Consider the following 14,733-nt stretch of genomic DNA (forward strand, 5'->3'; position numbering starts at 1 on the left):
GGTAGTCCAACCTTGTGCCCTGAGTAACCCACGAAGAGTTGGTCTGCTTGTCTAATCCTAGCAAGTCTGCTGATGTAAAAGCTTAAAGCCCGCCTTGGGCCAGCCTATGTAGCCTTTCTTCCTCTTTCCCCGGATGGGGAGGTGGATTGAATGAAGGTAAGGTAATTTTATGAGTGAAGTGGAATTCAGAAACCACCTTTTAAGACTAAATTTAAGTCCCATAAAGGAACCTGGAAATGTCTTGGAGGGTAGACATTAGTTAATCCCTTTAGAAATTGTATTACTAAGGGTAATTTGAAATACGAAGGCTCCTCCGCAGTGCGCTTGAAGAACGATAGCGCTGCGAGATAGCCCTTAATAGTGCCAACTTGAAGGCCTGAATTTGCCAAGTAGAGTAGAAAGGATAACACCGTTGGTGTACCACATGAAAAGGGGTTGATAGTCTCTTCTCTACACCAGCTGCAAAATTTGTTCCAACGGCAGCGGTATAAAGACTTTGTTGCTGGCCTTCTGGCCGAAAGCAACACTTCCATGATGTCATCAGGGAGGTCCCAATCCTTGTATCTCAACCTTTCAGAAGCCAGGCGTGAAGGTTGAGGGTTCTGATGTCTGGATGGAGAACCTGACCTCCCTTCTGTGAGAGAAGATTCTCCTTGAGTGGAAGACGAATTGGAGGGCAGGTGGACATGTCCAGAAGGTCCGAGTACCACGATCTCCTGGCCCAGTCTGGGGCAATTAGGATCATGGTCCTCCGGAATCTTCTCAACCTCCTGATCATTTGAGGAATGACAGGGATTGGTGGAAATGCGTACAGGAGTGGAAACTCACGAACGCGTCCCCTAGAGCTCCTCTCGGGGGAAAATCCCTTGAACAAAACAGATCACACTTTATGTTGGTACTGGTGGCAAACAGATCCACTTGAGGGGTTCCCCAAAGGGCGAAGATCTCCTGAAGGACTTCCTGAGTTGGTTCCCACTCGTGGGAGACTGTGCCCTGTCTGCTCAGAGCGTCCGCCGTCAAGTTCTTCTCTCCGGCTAGGTGAACTGCCGATAGAGAGATTCCTTCTTGAATTGCCCAAAACCAGAGCTGCATTGCCTCTCTGCACAGTGGCAGTGATCCTACGCCTCCTCTTTTGTTGAGCTAGTGCAGGGCCACTGTGTTGTCCGTCATTATCAGGACATTTTTCCCTTGTACAGATGGTAGAAAATCTTTCAGCGCTAGTCTGATTGCTCTCAGCTCTAACAGGGTGATATGTAGTCTGGACTCCGATGGAGACCAACGACCGCTGATGGTCAAGTCATTGGTATGGGCTCCCCACCCCGTGAGTGAGGCATCTGTGACTACTGTTATCTCCGACCATGGTTGCCAAAACAGTTCCCCTTTCAAGATGTTTTCCTGGCAGGCCCACCACTGAAGGTCTCGAGCCACCTTGTCCGGAACCTGAAGGAGGTCTGTCATTCTCCCTGAGAATTGCAACCACTGAGTTCTCAGTGCCCACTGAAGAGATCTCATTCTCAGGCGAGCCTCTGGTACAAGGAAGATGCAGGATGCCATGAGGCCTAGCAACCTCAAAAAGTCGAAGGCTGGGAGACGTTGGGCATTTTGAAACTTGGTGACCATCTGCAGAATATCTTGAGCCCTCACCTCTGGTGGCGAGGCTTTTCCCAGGGAAGTGTCCAGGACCGCTCCAATGAATTGGAGTCTCTGTGATGGTATCATCTGTGGCTTCTTTAAATTGAGGGAGAAGCCCAGTTTGTGAAGGAAGTGGCAGACAATCTAGCTGGATCTGAGCTTGTTCCGAAGATACAGCTCTGATCAGCCAATCGTCCAGGTAGGGGTAGACGTGGATCCCTTCCCTCCTTAGACTTGCAGCCACTACCGACATTAGCTTGGTGAAGACCCTCGGGCGGAGGTCAGCCCAAATGGCAGAACTCGAAATTGATAATGAGAGTCGCCAATTGCGAACCTCAGGTATTTCCTGTGTTTGAGATGGATTGGCACATGGAAATAAGCATCCTGGAGGTCCAGAGATACCAGCCAGTCCTGGAGCTGGAGGGCCTGAAGGATCTGAGAGAGAGTTACCATCTTGAACTTGTCCTTCCTGGGGAACTTGTTCAATTCTCGTAAGTCCAAGATAGGTCTCAGTCCTCCGTCTTTCTTCGGTATGAGAAAGTAGGGCGAGTACCAGCCCTTGTTCCTCTCCGCTACAGGTACCGGTTCTATGGTACCTTTTTCTAGAAGGTCTACAATTTCCTGCAAGAGGAGCGGATCTGGAACTTTCAGAGAGCTGTTCCCGGTGGATGACTCTGAGGAATGCGTAGAAAGGGCAGGCAGTAACCTTGGGCAACTGTCTCCAATGCCCAAGCATCTGACTCAGATGTTGAGTTAACCTGCCCCCTACTAGTGTCTTGTGAGGAGAGTCCTCACAGCAGTTTGGAGGTGGCTGATGCAGATGCCGAGGGTAAAGAGGCACCTGCTGCTGCTGCGGCTTTTGTATTTTTACCCCGTCCACCTCGGGTGAATTTTTTCTGACCCCTTTGAACCAGCTGTCCTCTGCCTCTTCTGAATGCGGAATAGAAGCGAAAGGACTTACCTCTCCAAGAGGTTCCTGAGGGGCGATATGGTGTCTGACGGATTGCAGCTCCTAGGGATTTTGCTGCTGCCTTTGATGTTTGGAGTTTTTCTAAACTGTCATCCACCTTCTTACCAAACAAAGAAGAGCCGTCAAAGGGCATATTCAAGAGTCTGCTTTGCACATCTGGAGCAAAACCAGACTTTCGCAACCAAGCAAATCTCCTGGTTGTTGTACTTGCCGCCATGGCCCTACTGATGCTGTCAGCAGAATCGATGCCAGTCTGAAGGGATTCGCACATTGCGTCCTTACCATCCTTAATGTTGTTGAGAAACGCTTCCCTTTCCCCAGTCAGCCGCTGATGAAGCACACTCCCAAAGTGTGTGGCAGAACCTTGCGAGCGTACAAGTAGCATTGATGGAGTTCAATGCCATGCTACATGGGGAAAATACTTTTTTGGCCGTAGAGTCATATCTCTTATCATCCCTGTCCTGTGGAACAGTAGGGTAAGCCGATTTACTACCTGCTGAAGTAGCTGCCTGAACATCCAGACTCTCCAGAGTTGGGTGTTTGGATAAATATTCAGGGTCAGCAGAAGACACCCGATATTTAGCTGATCATTTTTTGTTAACCGCCGGGATTAGCTCAGGTGTTTCCCAGTTTGCCAATATTCTCCTTTGTAATGCCGCATGAAATGGCACCACAGGATCCTCCTGTGGACCTTTGACCAAGATGTCTGTGAAGTCGTCTTGCTGAAAAGCAGGTGAGGGTGTGGACCATCCCATAAACTCTATTATCCTTGCCATCAAGGTTCTATTAGGGGTTTCAGCATGTTCCCCTGGGTCTGGTGTGGCAAATTCCACTTCTGGGGAAGTGTCCAACCCACTTGCTTCCTGAAGGGATTCATGGAGGTCTTTCAACCTACCTTCCTCAGAGGTAAATTCCTCTGGTGCAGGAGTTGTAGATCCCTGCAACTCAAAAGGTCTTTCCTGATCCGAATACTCCCCTTCTTCATAAATAGAAGATAAGACCCTGGAGTGATCAGGTCTTGAAAATGGTATAAATCCCATTTCCAGAGCAGAAGAAGCCAAATTCGTCATGATTGGCTGAGAAAACATCGACGTCGTCAACGCGGACGTTAAAGGCTTCAAAGCCATTGAAAAAGGCGTTAAGAAAGGTGGTAGAGGCCTCGAACTCGAGAGTATCGGGATTCTACTCGAGGTTGTCGACGACATTCTCGTGCTCGAGGCTCTGGGTATGGCCACTGGCTGTGAGGTGGCCGTGGGTTTATCCTTTCTTGGCGTCGATGTCGGCGTCGAAGACGGCGTCGACTCAACTGACCTTTGCGTCGAAGAATCCTTCGATAATGGCGTCGACGCCGATCTAGGCGTCAAAGGGATCTTCGACGACGGCGTCGAAGACACAACTTTGCCTTTACTCAAGGGTTCGTGACGCTCTTGAGTGGCTTCTTTCGCCGGGTGCTGCGACTCACGGCTTTTTGATTTTTCGTGTCTTTCACCCAGGGTATCACCCTCAGCAGTCTTCGAGGCGGTCAAGGCCGCTTTCTCGAAGACGCTTAGCATCTTTTTCCTGAATTCCTCCCACTCAGCCTGAGAGCTATGTTTTGTGGGGCAGGAGACCTTTTTTGGGGAAACGGAAGACGAAGACGAGGAAGGGAATATTCAAAGTCTCTTTTTTGAATGCTTAGATCTCGAAGAGTGATGGGAACTGCTTCGAGACCTAGAACGAGAATGTCTTTTGTGATGGCGAGGAGACTAATGTCTCGACTCCGCCGAGGAAACTTTCAAAGAAGTTTTAACTGCCTTACCTCTCTCGAGCTTCCCCTTACGCTCCTTCAAGGCTTTCACCGTCATGGACATGCAGTCCACGCACTTCGAACAATGGTACTCGATTCCCAGGCACCACAAACAGATCCTGTGAGGATCCGTCAACGACATTTTCTTTCCACAGTCTCAACATTTTTTGAAGCAGACCGTGGAGTCGTCGGTTCGGGTGAGGAAGCCATCGAGTACGAGTCAGTATTCACGAGGAATAATGATATATTTGACTGAAGAACTGAGCAACGATATTCCGAGGCCCTACAAAGTGCGGAAAAACGGAACTGAGCAACGGACGCTGCGCAAGTCTATTTATACGCATGGTGATGTCGGCGCCGATACGGAGGCCGTCGAGGGACATCGGCTCGAGGGACGTCGACGCGCAGCGCCCTCTACTGAAAAAAAAATTCCGAGGCCAGCAAGCTGGGAGATGATCTATCAAAGATAAGGAATACGTCGGAGGACACAATCCCTTCGAAAGGTGCTGTTCATTCATAGCTTATCCTGGTTAACTCCCTTTGTACTTTCCAATTATGTCTTGCTGTGTCATCCTCTCGGGGAAAAAGATATTCTTAGTTTCTTGCATGAAGCTGATTTCTGCAGCATTTTTGATCTGCAGCCCTGGTTTGTCTCCGATGTAGTTTTGACACAATCCGACATCCATGTTTTCATCATGGCCGCTTTCCTTACGTTGTAGTTTCTACTTCAGCAAGCTTCTATGTAACTCAGCTACCTTACGTTTCTGCGTATATACATTTGTTGAGCTTCATCTTACTTGTCTTCTCGGCATAGATGATTTATTCACCTCTTTATACCGGATTACTTTGTTGCTTGGATTACACCTTCATTCTTTAAGTATTCTTATATCGTTTCTGTGCGTCATCGTGTCTTCCCTTTATGAGGTCACTTTACTCTCATCTGTTCGCACTTACAGCTCTTTCGTCTAATGGTGTATGCCAACATCATTCCACCACTTCAGTGTGGGAGTACATTCGGTACGGTTGCCTGAGTGTATAACGTCTCTCACATCTTCGGTGTGGTATTCAGATGATACCTGGTGGCATGCAGAGTCTTCCTGCTTTGCTTCCAGTATGTCAGCGGTGAGGGAGCTGGCACTGGAGATGACGCCATCTGCCCCTCTACATTATATCATGGGGTATGGCAGTTACACACCTGGCAGGGGGTGGAGGAACAGCTGCACACGTACACCAGGGGCAGAGCGGGGGGCAAGGTCCAGTTGTGCATACAGGAACGAGAGTCATGCATACCCCCCCCTGCATACCCCCTCCCCTGGTACAAAACAAACACAGTGGGGAGCAGCCACACACACATGGGGTGGCAATCGCACATACAGGAAACATACAGGGCCCCCAAACGCACACACAGGGGGCACTCAATCACATGCACTGAGAAGTGCATAGGAGTCCAGTACACCAGCATTTGAGGAAGAGGGAGCGCGCACACACACTGAGTGAAGCGGTAAACCTGCACGCACAGGGGATCAGTAGTCATATACGCGGGGGTGAGATGAGGCGCACACACAGGGGTTCCAGTTCATGCACACCTGTGAAAACCGACATCAGGTGACTACATTCTAAAATGGCAGTAGTCAGTCAAGTTGCAGGGAGCAATGGGTACAGGTGTGTGCAAAGGGACAAAGCGCATTTGGGGTAGGGCAATGGTGTAATCACACAGTGGCAGACCAGGCATTCAGTGGGGCAGAACCACACAGGCGAACTATGTGCCTTGCTGTAGTTCACTACCTCTTCCAGTGGCTGCTTCACAATCTTCCCCAGTTCACTCTTCCTAAACAATCCTAGAAGGGGTGAGCCCATCCGTACATTTATTATATCAACCAGGAATGCATGTGTCCAAAGTGCCAGATGACACAAAAAGCTGGAACACAGATACACAAACACCACAAGGCATATGCTAGAAATGACATGTGGGAAAACCCACTGGACACCTCTGAGAAAGCAAAGTTGATCAGAACACATCAGGCGCTAATTCACAAACATAACCCACACTCAGACTAACCGATAACACCCCCAGAGCAGTCAGCTCAACCACACAGGACTGGATCACATCCCTACCCATATCATCTTTCCACAATCTGTGGAACTTTGTCTCTAAGTGGCCCCAGCACAGCAAGTCTAGGGGGACATTAGGAGTACATCACCATCCCACTACCTTTGCCCTTAGGATGTAAAATTCTCACCTCTCCCTTTTCATTACGGATAAGCCGGTTGAACTCTTTGCCCTCGAGACACAGGAAGTCCTCCCCTGGTAGCAGGATGCCGCACTTAGTGGCTATGGCACGTGCAGTGTTAATGTTATCACCTGTCACCATTCGCACAGTGATGCCAGCACGCTGGCACTTCACAATGGCGTCAGGAACCTGGGGGCAGAGACCAGTAAACAGTCACAAAGAGAATGAAAATGACACTGGGCGTTATAGAGGATTTAGGATAAAGAGGGAGAAAACAGACGAGAGTGCAAAAGGGAATCAAGCGTGAAAAGAAGAGGAGGGTGATAGAAGGTAAGGAGAGGGAGGGGCAGGAGAAGGAGTGGAGACGGACCACAAAGACATTGGAGTATCGTAGACAGCAGGGGAACAGAGAAAACAAACAAGTGGAAAATAATGGAAGGGGCACCTCTGGCCGTACAGGGTCCTCTATCCCAACCACCGCAATACAGCTAAGGTCAGTCAGGATCTCGTTCTCGCTCTCCCAATCAGGCTCGGATCCAGCAGGGAAGTCTCGGAATGCCAAACAGATGGTCCTTAGCCCATCACATGCCATGGGTTCTATCACCTTGGTAACCATCTCGTCCCGATCTTTGACCTTAAAGACTCCCACATCTCCATTCTTGTCCATTATTTTTGTACACCTGTGGAACAAAATGCAGAATGGAGGTGTACCAAATTTCCGGGAAGAAAGCGTACATGGGCAAATTAATAAAATGTACAGAGGCCCTACAGCCGACGGGCAGGTAAATAAAGGCCTAAACCTGTTTTCTTGGCTCTCGCTGCCCTTCACAAATATCCACTCTTCAAGCAACTTTCAACATGAGGTTCAGGACGGTTTTGGAATCTCAGACCAAGTCCGTACCACAAAAATAGCTATCTTTCCTTGTGTACACACAAGATGTGGCCTGCCAGTGGAGTCTTTTCAGTACCGATCCAGAGCTTACCAAGGACCACTCTATCCCAACACTAACCGTTCAGGTGTCGACTCCCAGATTTCTGCATGCCCTCTAAACAAGTTGACCATTTCATGAAGGCCACTCATGTGAATCTGACACCTTTCCTATTTCAGCTCACCTCCAACCTACCTACCTACCACCTCTTTGTATCCCCTATTACCACTTAATAGATACTTTTCTTACCAATTTTGCAGATACAATAGGAGGCCTTCAGGTGTAGCTCTGAAAGTACTGCAACTTCCATACCCAGTCTCAGATAAATATTTCCATCTCCTATATCTTGCACTTAGCGAGGATCTAAAATGTGTCCTTTAAGCGTGGTTGTGAATGACTCCGACTCCCCAGTCTCAGTCCACTCATTCCCTCCCCCTCTCTTACACTCTCAATTAGGACCTGCAATGCAGCTTTAACTATGGCTTAACTATGACTGTCACCTTGACTTCCCCTTTCTCTACCTTTCTATCCCCCATACTTGCAGTGGCTTTATCTGCAATGACACACCGTACAAAACTCAAATAAGTGAATACTGCCACAGAGGTCCCCCACAGAAACCACACTGCCAACTGTCTTCCATTATACACAAGGTTCAAATGCTCTTCGATGCCGAGGAAAGATAGCCAAGCTTGCATTAGGGAAAGGCTGTCAGAAGTAAAGCTAGAAGCAATGACAGTCAAGTGTCTAGACATCCTCGGCATAGCTAGAGATTAATCCTTGAAGCATGCATCTGTCTGCAGGTCTGTAAATCTCATCTATCCAATTAAAACAGCCATGCTCAAGCATTTGCCTAGCCATTTCCTCCCAGTGACGGTAACGGGAGCATCTCTTCTACCTCTAATAATACTGCCGCCACAGGGGATTTGTCGCCGTCTGCGTAGACAGTTGGGAGTGTCTTTGCCCTGTACGCGTCTATCTCTTTCCCATTTTGCTGTGTCTGGCAGATTTCTTAGAATTGGAGTCTGTTTTCATTGTCTGTGTTTGCAGTGCGGATACACAGACCATTTTGTACAAGACAGAGTAGTCTGGCTGGGAGGAGGTTAAGGGGGGTAGAGGGGCAGGGAGGAAGCCAAGGGGATAAATGCATGGCAGTACACTGCCAGAAACCGCAATTCATAGTTTCTGACTTACTCCATTTTCATCAAGCTGCTTGCTTTCCCTTTCGTTAGAGCTTTTAGTTTTTCCAAGAGTATGTTCAGAAAAAATACCTGTGTGTCTGAATATCTTCTTTCTGCTTGGGCATGGATTAGTATGGGTAAGAAATAGGAAGTGGTGCCAGTCTCAAGTCATAGGTCCCAATAAGGTCAGGGATGTTTAACAGTGTCAAGAAGGGAGAGTCCCTCTCTCAAAAACAAGAACTGCATCATAGGTTGTGAAAGTAGAACACAACTAACAGGAAAAACATTAAAGCAGAACTATAATCACTTGATCTAAAACTGCAACAATGGCTTGCTAAAATAAAACTGAGCTAGAAGTTGCTGAACAGAAAAGAAATGGAGACTACAAAACAAAAAGGCACCCAACGGAATGTGAGGGAGAAATGCAGACAGTGCAGTGTAGGACACCCTGAAAACAGGCTGAACTAAAGCAGAACTGCAGGCTTGGATACTCCCCACAGGAGAACCTGCCAGATACAGACTGAATAAGCTTTGCCCCACCCCACTGGGGTCTGCCAGGAGTCACAGAGCCTCTGAATGTATGGCAGGAAAGGTGAGTAGGTTAGTTACTTGCGCAGGATGATTTCGGAAGCTCCTTTGCTGTACATGCGGAAGCTGCCATCAAGATTCTTCAGCACGGTGCTCATGGACTTGCGCGCAGAGTTAAAGGTGTACACTTTGAAGAGCTTTTCCTCAGGTACCTCATTGCGCACGGCCTGGTAATCCTGTTTTAAGTCCAAAACAAACCCTAGCAGTGAGCACTCGGTCTTGTTTCCCACTTGGCGTGGGAGTCCACCTTCCTTCTCCGGGGGCTAAAGTTTCAACAATAAGACAAAAGAAAGGAAATAAAAGGAACGTTTCAGAGACAGGTCATATCACAATGCAGTCAAGCTGCCCCACACATCCATTAATGTACCCAGAGTATAGGACATGCTCACCAGAATCTTAGATGTGTAGGCTGAGTTAATGGAGATTCCATTAACGATAAGCTCCATGACCTTGGGAAGCAGGGTTTCCGGCTCTGGGATCTGGCGGTAGTGGGTGCCCCCTACGTAAGCCTGGACCACTGTCATTCGGTTCATGGTTAGTGTTCCGGTCTTGTCAGAGCAGATGGCAGTGGCATTGCCCATGGTCTCACAGGCATCAAGATGTCGCACCAGGTTATTGTCTTTCATCATTTTCTAAAGAGAAAATCATGGCATGGTTACAGAGTCCAGAAGTCTTGCAAGGATTGTCTTCAACTGCTGTTCTGTCAGTCACATGGTCACACACAAAGAAACAGGCTTTTTCTACTGGGGTCCAATAAATGGCACAAGGGGGTCTCTTACTAGCAAGATGCCTCCTGTGGGTGCTGCTCGTAACATAGTGCATAGTGCCCGGGACGCAGAAGCTGCTTGTCTAAGTAATCTAAATTTGGCTGGGTGCATTTGGGGGGTGTCAATGTTACTGGTGGTCTCCATCAAGAACATGGTCCTCCACCAATGGTTCGGAGTCGGTCAATATTATGATAATTCTTGTGCAGTGGTGTGTAGGGGGGGGACAGAGGAATGGTAGGGGTTTCTACTGGGTCTGTAGTGACATGTCTTCTAAATGGTCATCTGCTGTTATGGTCACTGTGGGTGCTGCTCTACTACTTCTAAGTAAGCTTTGACCGGACATGGATGCCAAAAGAATCGATTGATGCTGCAGCCTCGCTGGGTTGGTAATCATCCAGAACACTGTACTGCCCCGGTGAAAAACGGAGTGCCTACTGCTGTGATTCTTGTTGGTGCTCAGTGGTGGGGTTAGAGGTTGGGCTTAGCACAAACTCGATAAAGGGGACATTAGATGGGACATTCTTGAGTACATTTGGAGAGGTCTTCTGATAAGGTTGCCTCGAGGCGGCTGTGCTTCTAAGGTGGCATCTGCAGCTGATGCCCAGGGGAATACTATTCTACAAGGAGCTGGCACTTCTGCAGTGGGGGCTCAATATTAACAGAATTCTGCAGGGAAGTTGTTCATCACAGATAACTCAGCTGTGGGAACCATCGACAGCAACGCTGCTCCTTACTTCATCCACATTCTTGGGTGTGTTGTTCCTGCACACATACTCCTAACCTTTGCTTGCTAATACCATAGTCATTTTTGCCTCAGACAGTGATAACAATTTTCATTTTGAAGTACAGCACCATATAAAAAGAAGCAATGACCTGGGAAGCAAGGCCCACCACCCTTCTCCACTCGATCATCACCAAGAAGGCATGCCCTGCTCACCTTTACAGAGTATGCTAGGGAAATGGTGACCGCCAAGGGAAGGCCCTCAGGTACTGCCACCACCAGTACAGTCACGCCGATTATGAAGAACTTTACGAAGTACTGAATGTAAATAGGAGTGCACTCCGCAAGCCATGGCTTCCCTTGCACCCCAAAAGTGTCAATCACAAAGTATAGGACCAGGATGATGACTGTGATTGCAGACATGATGAGACCTAGGAAGGGAGAAATGACAGGAGGTTAAGCCTTGCACGCAGGTGCCCCCACCCCACCACACACCACCTTCCGCACACCAGTATTCAGCCAATCACTCATGTGTTATGAATGCATCTCTCAAACAGCTAGACAAATTTTAAACTAAAATGTCCTTGATGGGGGTGGGAAAATATAGTCACTCCAATAGGTTTATTTGGGGGGTTGGGGGATAGGAGGGGTCAGCAATAGGCAGTGACGGTCGAAGGATGCTGGGGCACCTTAAGTAACCTGTAGATGTCACTCACTGTTCAGAATACTGTCTGTGCAAGCGGCATCTTGCTGCATGCAGAGAATGATCAGCCTCAACATTGTCCAGCATTAGCAGGAAGATATGGCCACTTAAACCACTCCTCCAAAATGCCATGATCTTGACTTGAGGCCAAGTAAGCATTTTGAAACCGCTGGGATAGACTGGGTGTGGGAGCTTAAAACACCCAGCAGAGCCCTCAACACTCATCATGGTCTATAAGTATTTCCAGGCCCATCAAGCTGTAGCAGATTGCGTCAATAGGCTTGTTGTCAATTTACTTAAATACAACCTGAGCCATTGCGATGTGTATTGTGGCTACGCCTCCCATCTACACCTGTCTGGTTGTGCTATTTCTCAACTTCCAAAAACATTCTGACTAAGTGCCAGATCCAGATCTCAGCACTTGAACGGTACCTTACAGATGGAAAAGAGAGTCCCGTTATTTACTTAGCAATTTAGGAATACATGCTGCATCGTTTCTGCGCACACTGGTGACGAATCCTCAGATGATGTTCCTTCTCCCATAGGGGGAGACCTTTCCCATGAGGCCAGTGAGATGCATCCACAGTACAATCGTCCCGCCTGGGGGTGGTGCACCGGGGGAGTATCACATAGGAGAGGAAGCCCCTTATGGGATTAGGGACGACCATTCTCAGGACGCAGTATATTTCCGCTTTGTCACCACCTTCACTCTTTGCCAAAGCCAAACACTCTTTTCTTTGTTACAGACAGTGCTAATATCTTCCGTTATATAACAAGCCAACCTTATTCTAAGAAAATAACTAACACAAGAGAATCCAACTGGCCTTCCATTTATTGGTAATACCAGTACTGGGACGAAGATGATGACTAGAAGCGTGAAGATTGATCCCGAGAACTGTGCTTAGCGCTCTTGTCGCCCGCTGAGCCGGATTGGGTCAAACTCATTCAAAATAGATGAGGGAAACCAGGTGAGGGAGATCCCTTCCTGATAGGAATTGCCAGCAAAGCAGTAGCACCAGGTGCAAGAAGGGAGAGCTGTGCACAGCGAAGGACCAAGCGTAGTCCAGTATGTAAGGGCTACGTGTGTCGTAGTTCAAACAACCCTCTTGGCGTTCCAGTATCTCGGGAGCCGCCAGCTGAAGAAAAGGTGCTCTGGGAGAAGCGAAGAGCACCGATAAAGCTGAGACTGATGAAGCGAAACTGCCGGAGCATGGCGCAGACGTTCCGCTGCCCAGAATACGCAAACCAAGCAAAGACGCGGGCAGGCAGAGGGGGACTAGAGGTCCTGGGAAGCCTGGCGAGCTAGTACATAGAGCCGATCCTGGGCCGATCCTGGGAGGATACTGCGAGCCTGGGACCCTCACCCATATGAGAGCCAGAGGATAAAAGGATCTGGGACCCTGAGAGCATAGGAGAAAAAGAGGGAGGATGTATATCCTTGGCAGGAGAGTAAACCAAGCTTGCACACTACTGCATGACGAGTCTGGGAGACACACACTTATGAGAGCCAAAGGCTAGGTTGAACTTCATCTCAGAGAATACAGGGTGTGGGACCCAGCAAGATAAAGAGTTTTGTGGTACATTATTGTGAAGGCTTAAAAGGGGCACAGGGAAAGGAAGGCAAATCCTTTGGCTAGCAGAATATTGTTATGGACATCGGGAAGTCTAAAAGAAGTGAGGACCAGGGAAATACTTTGCCTGGCATATGGAACTTTTGTTTCTGCTGTTGTGACCTATCAGGAAAACCACATAATAAGGAGATGACCTCCTCGTTAGTTAAGTGGAAGACGGCGGAATCCAGGTGACAGGAGCCATTCCCTGGATTTTACAACAGGAGAAAACAATTGCTTATATCATAAAAGCACCAGAGATTTTGGGACCTTTTACACTTTCTCCTCAGTTGAGGTCATAGACTTGCACATTAGATTCAGGTTAAGGGTGTTTGGGTCAGTAGTGGGGTTTTTGGACATGACAGTGACTGACTATTGAAACCCCTCTTGGCTTTATGCACAAAAAGGCATTTTACCAACTCTCTTTAAGTTGAATAAAGGTTTATGATCCAAAACATGTCACCTCTGTGTCCAAACTTTACTTCTGCACCCTTGCACACCACACTCACAACAAACTCTGATGGTTCCAAATTACGGGGGAGGCTGCAGCCGTTGTGTCCCATGAGCTGCACGGGTTGGAGTTCTGCTGTGTAGCATTTGTAAAGGGCCCGGTTCTGGATTATTTACTGGCTCCAGCTGGCATACACCATGACCAGCCATCACACGCTGAAGATTTCACGGCCAGTCACTGGACATTGACCCTGGGTATGGCACTCGCAGAAATCCAGAACAAGGAGCAAGTGGGCACTGACCAGTCTCTGGCAAAGGGAGAAATAACCAAGCGCCTCCTAGCACGAGCCCTCAGTGCTCCCCCCACCCACATTAGCCATACATATACAGCAAAGCCAGCGCCTGCCCAGAATATTCCTCCCAGACCTGCCATCAATAGAAGGAGGGAATTCAGGAAGAGCCAGCATGCCACCAAAATATCCAGTGAGACAAGGGCCAGTGAGCAAACACCCAAACATTAAACTCACAACTTAATCATCCTTTCCATCTAGCTGCCCATGACGTCTCCCCACACCAGGGGCACTTACCTGCTTTCCCAATCTGAACTGCTAGCCGGGTGAGCTTCCCCTGAAGCACAGACTTCTCTCGCTTGGGTACCTTTGCTGTCTTCTTCTCCTTTTCCTCGTTCTCCACCCCTTCTTCGCTCTTCAGTGGTTGGATTTCTAGAGGAACCCCGTCCTGGGCTTTGGCTGTAGTTTCCACCGGGACAAAACACAAAGTCAATGGAATGGGGGGAGAGGGGGAGGGAGAGCCGACAAGATGGAGAAGAGAAAGAACACAACTCAAAAAAAGACACAACAAGTACTGGAAATGTAATGCAGCAAAGTGTGCGTACTGCAGGCCATGGCTGGCTCAACATAGGGGCGTTCACTTGTCCCACCCTACGGGACAGCACGCTGGTCCTTGCTGGACACGCACAGAGAATGGAAGTCCAAGACTAGGCTTTTAAGCGAGCGAGTCATTAGCAGAAGGCAGACTTCACTTAATATTGGTCCCGCCACCCCCTCTTCTAACAGGACAGTAACAATTAGGATAGGGTGTGGCAGCATTTCTGAATGTTTGCTGAAGAGTCTAGTGTTGGGGAGGCTAAACGAGTGAGGTGGTGGAA

At 48.5% G+C, this 14,733-nt stretch overlaps 1 protein-coding gene across 5 annotated transcripts in view; it reads right to left on the bottom strand.

Moving 5' to 3' along the window:
- ATP2B4 (ATPase plasma membrane Ca2+ transporting 4) overlaps positions 1 to 14,733 on the bottom strand; it is an 803,527-nt gene that overhangs the window by 156,446 nt on the left and 632,348 nt on the right. For all 5 annotated transcript variants that reach the window (XM_069633088.1, XM_069633085.1, XM_069633084.1 and 2 more), the window contains 6 exons: positions 14,153 to 14,314; positions 11,019 to 11,233; positions 9,704 to 9,946; positions 9,336 to 9,577; positions 7,065 to 7,299; positions 6,629 to 6,808 (listed from right to left, as the gene is read on the bottom strand). In XM_069633088.1, the coding sequence (XP_069489189.1) occupies positions 6,629 to 6,808; positions 7,065 to 7,299; positions 9,336 to 9,577; positions 9,704 to 9,946; positions 11,019 to 11,233; positions 14,153 to 14,314 (1,277 nt within the window). The remainder of the gene's footprint in view (positions 1 to 6,628; positions 6,809 to 7,064; positions 7,300 to 9,335; positions 9,578 to 9,703; positions 9,947 to 11,018; positions 11,234 to 14,152; positions 14,315 to 14,733) is intronic.

Source organism: Ambystoma mexicanum, chromosome 13 (genome assembly GCF_040938575.1).
Source record: "Ambystoma mexicanum isolate Mex_15411 chromosome 13, UKY_AmexF1_1, whole genome shotgun sequence".
Taxonomy (NCBI): Eukaryota; Metazoa; Chordata; class Amphibia; order Caudata; family Ambystomatidae; genus Ambystoma; species Ambystoma mexicanum.